This window comes from Anolis carolinensis, chromosome 4, assembly GCF_035594765.1.
Source record: "Anolis carolinensis isolate JA03-04 chromosome 4, rAnoCar3.1.pri, whole genome shotgun sequence".
NCBI classification, from domain to species: Eukaryota; Metazoa; Chordata; class Lepidosauria; order Squamata; family Dactyloidae; genus Anolis; species Anolis carolinensis.
The window spans coordinates 3,772,187-3,779,018 of record NC_085844.1 but is presented as its reverse complement, the minus strand read 5'-3'; the positions used below and the strand labels follow the sequence as shown (position 1 = coordinate 3,779,018).

The following is a 6,832-nucleotide window of genomic DNA, read 5'->3' as shown; positions in this document are numbered from 1 at the left end:
GACACTTGGGAAGTGTTCGACTTATGATTTTGTGAAACGAAATCCAGCATATCTATCTTGTTTGCTGTGTCATAAAATAATAATAATAACAATAATAATAATAATGGTGTTGGAAGACACCCCTTGGGCCATTTAGTCCAACCCCCGTCTGCCTTTGTGCCATGGGGGCCATATAAATGGCTTCAATGGGCTGCATGTGGTGTAGTTTGGGGATCCCTGGTCTAGACCATCACAATTAAAGCTTTTTCACAAGAGTTTTGCAGGAAGGCCGTCGTACACTTCTAGGCTGAGATGCTGCTTTTCTCCCCTGGCGGTGACAGGCCCTGCTGAGCTTGCTGCAAGGAGAACGGTTTGGGGGCCTGGACTCCATCATCATCTACTGCACACGCCGAGAGGAGACGGCTCGCATTGCAGCGCTCATCCGCACCTGCCTCCAAGGGGTGAAGCTGAAAGAGCGGCCCGGTGTTGAGGAGCAAGAGGAAGAAGAGGGCAGTGCCGCTGCGAAAAGGAAGAAATCCAAAGGTGGGATCATTGGGAAAAATCCAGGAAGCTGGGTCTGTTTAGCTTGGGGAAAAGAAGCCTGAGAAAGGTTATATTATTATACTATAGTATATTATATTATACTATATTATACTCATATTATCATATACTAATATAATATATTGTATATACATATAATATTGATAATAATATTATGATGTAATACAATGTATTACCTGCTCGATCTCTTTGATCATCAGGGGAGGCCCTCCTGTCGCCACTGCCTGTATCCCAGACCCGCCTGGTGGGAACAAGGGAGAGGGCCTTTTCTGCTGTGGCCCCCCGTTTATGGAACTCACTGCCCATCGAAATTAGGCAAGCCCCCACTCTTTTAGCCTTCAGGAAAGATTTAAAAACCTGGCTTTTCCGATGTGCTTTCGGAGAGTAACTATTACACACTTCTTTTGTTACTCCCCCATCATCTACCCTCTAGATCAGGGGTCCCCAAACTTTTTAAACAGGGGGCCAGTTCACGATCCTTCGGACTGTTGGTGGGCCGGACTATAGTTGGCCACTGAGCAATAATAATTAATAATAATAATAATAATAATAATAATAATAATAATAATAATAAAGAGGGTTGGAAGAGACCCTTTGGGCCATTGAGTCCAATTCCCTTTTGCCTTTGTGCACTGAAAGCACAAGCAAAGCATCCCTGACAGATGGCCACCCAGCCTCAATGTTAATAATAATAATAATAACAATAACAATAACAATAAATGTGCCGTGCCAAAAGATCTCAGCCGGCATTTGGAAACAATAGACATTGACAAAATTACAATCTGCCAACTGCAGAAGGACACCCTACTGGGATCTGCACGCATCATCTGAAAATACATCACACAGTCCTAGACACTTGGGAAGTGTTCAACTTGTGATTTTGTGAAACGAAATCCAGCAGATCTATCTTGTTTGCTGTGTCATACTTATAATAAAAAAGAGGGTTGGAAGAGACCCTTAGTCCAACCCCCTTCTGCCTCTGCACACCAAAAGCACAAGCAAAGCATCCCTGACAGATGGCCACCCAGCCTCAATGTTAATAATAATAATAATAATAATAATAATAATAATAATAATAACAGTCCTAGACACTTGGGAAGTGTTCGACTTGTGATTTTGTGATATGAAATCCAGCATGACTATTTTGTTTTCTGTGTCATACAATATAATAATAATAATAATAATAATAATAATAATAATAATAATAATAATAATGGTTGTAAGAGAAGAAGAGACCCCTTGGATCATTTAGCCCAACCCCCTTCTGCCCTTGTGCCGTGGGGGCCGGATAAATGGCTTCGATGGGCCGCATCCGGCCCCCGGGCCTTAGTTTGAGGACCTCTGCTCTAGACTGTGTTTATCTTATGTCCCTGGTCTCCCTGATTGTATTCTTATCCTTTTCTCACCCCAAGTTTTAATTAAGTGTCTCATGCGGCCCGCCCTGTTATATATATATATATATATATATATATATATATATATATATATATTGTGTTGCAGTGTATATGATTATTTATTGTATTGTTTAATTGTATCGTGATATGTTGTTTTATATTTTGCTATATTGTACTGTTCTGGGCATGGCCCCATGTAAGCCGCCCCGAGTCCCCGTTGGGGAGATGGTGGCGGGGTATAAATAAAGTTTTATTATTATTATTATTATTATAATGTACCGTATATACTCGAGTATAAGCCGACCCAAATATAAGCCGAGGCACCTAATTTTACCACAAAAAAACTGGGAAAACATTGACTCCAGTATAAGCCGAGGGTGGTAAATTTCAGAAATAAAAACAGATACCAATATAATCACATTAATTGAGGCATCAGTAGGTTAAATGTTTTTGAATATTTACATAAAGCTCAAATTTAAGATAAGACTGTCCAACTCTGATCAAATCATTATTCTCATCTTCTTCAATATAAATGTATCCTTTTAATAAAAATAGAGTAAGATAATACATGTAATAATAATAATAATAAATACAGGAAAATAATACAAGTAATAAATAGAGTAAAATAATACATGTAATAATAATAATAATAGATACAAGAAAATAATACAAATAATAATAAATAGAGTAAAATAATAAATTTAATAATAATAATAATAAATAGAGTAAAATTAATGTAATAGTAGCAACAATAATAGAGAAAAATAATAAATGTAATAATACCAATAATAATAGAGAAAAATAATAAATGTACCATATATTCTCGAGTATAAACTGATCCAAATATAAGCAAACTAAGACCCTCACCCGAGTATAAGCCGAGGGGGGCTTTTTCAGTCTTTAAAAAAGGGCTGAAAAACTAGGCTTATACTTGTGTATATACAGTAATAATAATAATTACACTATTATAATAGTATATTACATGTAATATTACTAATAATATTTCAATATAGTCGTATAGTACAATATAATACTATATAATGCTTATATTGTGCTATACTAATAATATAATATATTGTATGTACATATAACTTGTAAGCTTCCCTGAATCCCCTTTGGGGTGAGAAGGGCAGGATATAAATGTTGCTAATAAATAAATAAAGGGACATGAGAGCCATGTTGAAATATTTGAAAGGATGTCCCATCTGTTGCTCTAGATATTGTGTTTAACTGCTCTGAATATACACTGCCATATAAAACCCAGATTATCTGCATTGAACTAGATTATATGGCCATGTAGACTCGTGTAATCCAGTTCAAAGCAGATAATGAGGATTATCTACTTTGATAATCTGATTATATGGCAGTGTAGAATGGACCTAGGGCCACAGTTAAAGAGGATCCGTGCCTGGTGAGCCATATGCTAAAAACCAAACAGGCCAGAACAGAGAAGCCAACTCACCAAGTTGAAGACAAACCACAGAGGTTTATTTCCATTTGGCCAAAAGTGATGCATGTACAGAAAGTCTTGAAGAATAAGTATGATTTATTAAAGGGTTAGATATGATAGCTGTTGCTGGTTTGGTCTTGATCTTCTGATGCTTTGAGCCTGCATAAGTCTGGAAAGGGTTTTTTTAAAGGGGAAAATAATATATTTACTAGCTTTGCCCGGCCATGCGTTGCTGTGGCATATGGGAATCCATTGTTGGCCAGGTGCAATAGCAGCGAATAGCCTTGCAGTCTCAAAGCCTGGCTGTTTTCTGGAGTAGCTGGAGCCTTTTGTTGTATGAACGTATGTTAAGACTTAACTTTATGCTTGCAGAGTCTCAGCGCCTTCCAGTAGCTTACATCTGCTCAGTACTTTCAGTCTGCTTCCATAGTAGACTCTTGAGCACATGCCCGGCCATTGTCAGTTTTTACTACTGTCTTTCCCCTAGTCTAGATGATATTACAGACTCACCACAGAACGTAGTATCTTGTCCAAGTAGTAGTAGGTTTAATTACATATAGACGTCACGACATCAAAAGGAAAGGAAAAGGGGGAGAAAATACACTGAACATGGTTCCTTATATACAATACATACACATAGTAATCACTGATTGGTTACCAACTAATTAACCCTACCCAAACTCAGGATTGCATCATTGACAATCACCTAGAGTAGGCCCAAACACATTCCCCAAATGATTCCCAATAGAAGCCCATTAGCAGTGCATGACTCAGTACATTGTAAAACCTAACACAGATAATCTGTATTTTATAGGCAGTGTGGAAGAGGCCTAAGAGAGGCCTAACTCTGCCTGTCCCCAGGGCTGAGTGGGTTGCTAGGAGACCAAGTGGGCGGAGTTTAGCCTTCTAACTGGTAGCAATTGGAATAATAATAATAATAATAATAATAATAATAATAATAATAATAAATTTATTCTTATATCCCGTCCCATCTCCCCGAGGGGACTTGGGGCGGCTCACAACAATAATAAAAACAGTGACAAATTACACATTGTAAAATCAAACATGAAAAGCAGTCATACAATCAATACATACATCACATGTTAAAAACAAGGAGATAAAACAGTTCTAGGCCGAAATAGAGGGCTTCTGTAGCTTCGTGGCAGAAGTATTCAGCAAGGTATCAATAATCATGGCAGAACACTCTTTAATTAAATTAAATGGGCGGACAAATCAACCCCCAAAAATTAGTCGTCGAAGGCCCTCTGGAAAAACCAGGTTTTAAGGCTTTTTCGAAATAAAAACAATTATTCCTCTTCCTCTAATTAGGACTTTATTTTTCTTTTCTTTTTGTTGTATGAACGTAGAGGCATGGATGAGGGGTTGTGCTGCCAAGTTTAGTGTTTCTGGGATGTATAGTTTTGTTGTTTTGTCCTAGGCCGAAATTTCATTACCCATATCTATATATATAAAAGAGTGATGGCATCAGGGCAGCGGACAAAACAACAAAACTACAGGGCCCCCAACCTCGAAATTTGACAACACAACCCATCATCCATGGCTCTAGGTTGATACGACAAAAAGAAAAGAAAAATAAAGTCCTAATTAGAGGGAAAGGAATAATTGTTTTTATCCAATTGCTGCCAGTTAGAGGACTAAGCTCCACCCACTTGGTCTCCTAGCAACCTACTCAGTCTAGGGGACAGGCACAGTTAGGCCTCAGGCCTCTTCCACACTGCCTATAAGATACAGATTATCTGATTTTAACTGAATTATATGGCAGTGTAGACTCAAGGCCCTTCCACACAACTATATTACCCATTTAGAATCTTATCTGCTTTGAACTGGATTATCTTGAGTCCACACTGCCAGATAATTCGCTTCAGTGTGCATTTTATACAGCTGTGTAGAAGGGGCAGTTCTAGGCAGATAATATAAGATTATAAATATACAGTAGAGTCTCACTAATCCAACATAAACAGTGTCCTCTACCCTCACCACTTTCACAGTACACAAACAACCAAATGTATACTAAACATAAAGACAACCATACAACAGACATTCAATACCACCACTACCTCAACAATTTCTCACCAACAACACCAGACAACAACACAGCAACGCGTGGCTGGGCACAGCTAGTATATATATAGATTTCTGAGCTCTTGGTGAGCTATAAATCTTTCATGGTGGGTTAATGTGCCTTGATAACATAGAGAAGTGGTTCTCAGCCTGGGGTCCCAGATGTTTTTGGCCTACAACTCCCAGAAATCCTAGCCAGTTTACCAGCTGTTAGGATTTCTGGGAACTGAAGCCAAAAACATCTGGGGACCCCAGGTTGAGAACCACTGGCATAGAGACTAAATTGCATTGGAGCAATGAGTACAAACTGCAAGAAAAGAGATTCCAGCTAAACATTAGGAAAAACTCAGGATATATTTGGCAGCGGAATATTCCTCATAGAACTGGATTATATGAGTCTACATTGCCATTTAATCCAGTTCAAAGCAGATCCTGTATATACTTGAGTATAAGCCTAGTTTTTCAGCCCTTTTTTTAGGGCTGAAAAAGCTCCCCTCGGCTTATACTCGAGTGAGGTTCCTGGCCAGCTTCTATTCAGGTCGGCTTATACTTGAATATATAGGTATTCAGAGTTGAACAGTCTTATCTTATTGAAGTTTTATTATTATCTTAAATTACAGTTCTATATAAATATTCAAAAACATTTAACCTACTGATGCCTCAAATAATGCAATTTTATTAATATCTATTTTTATTTTTGAATTTGACCCGTAGCTGCTGCATTTCCCACCCTCGTCTTATACTCGAGTCAATAAGTTTTCCCAGTTTTTGTGGTAAAATTAGGTGCCTCGGCTTATATTTGGGTCATCTTATACTCAAGTATATACGGTAATCTGGATTTTATATGGCAGTATAAGAGGAACCTCAGCCTCGGTACAGTCAGTTCTCCATTTCCGCAGATGCAACCATCTATGTCTTAAAAATATTTTTATTCAAAGGGAAATCTTGATTTTGCCAAACTGTCATGGAAATTGGAGACAGTGGCTTGGAATCTCTGAGCTGGGTTTTAGCTTCTATTAGAGGAGAGTCTTTTGGCCTGTGGACTGAGGGTTTCTCCCGGCTTTTGTGCAGCTAAAAAGAGCATCCGCCGCCCTCTGAAGTGGATCGCCGATGCCTACCACGCCGGCCTTTCTTCCGCCGAGCGGCGCCGGGTGCAGAACAACTTCATGTCCGGCCAGCTGAGGGTGGTGGCGGCAACGGTGGCCTTCGGGATGGGGCTGGACAAGTCCGACGTGCGAGGCGTCATCCACTACAACATGCCCAAGAACTTCGAGAGCTACGTCCAGGAGATCGGGCGGGCCGGAAGGGACGGGAAGCCGGCCCATTGCCACCTCTTCTTGCACCCAGAGGTGAGGCCTGGTTGGGT

General features: G+C 39.3%; 1 protein-coding gene across 3 annotated transcripts in view; it reads left to right on the top strand.

Annotated features, from left to right (window-relative positions):
- Positions 1-6,832, top strand: part of recql4 (RecQ like helicase 4) — a 70,613-nt gene that overhangs the window by 41,002 nt on the left and 22,779 nt on the right. For all 3 annotated transcript variants that reach the window (XM_062979895.1, XM_062979894.1, XM_062979893.1), the window contains 2 exons: positions 321-522; positions 6,538-6,815. In XM_062979895.1, the coding sequence (XP_062835965.1) occupies positions 321-522; positions 6,538-6,815 (480 nt within the window). The remainder of the gene's footprint in view (positions 1-320; positions 523-6,537; positions 6,816-6,832) is intronic.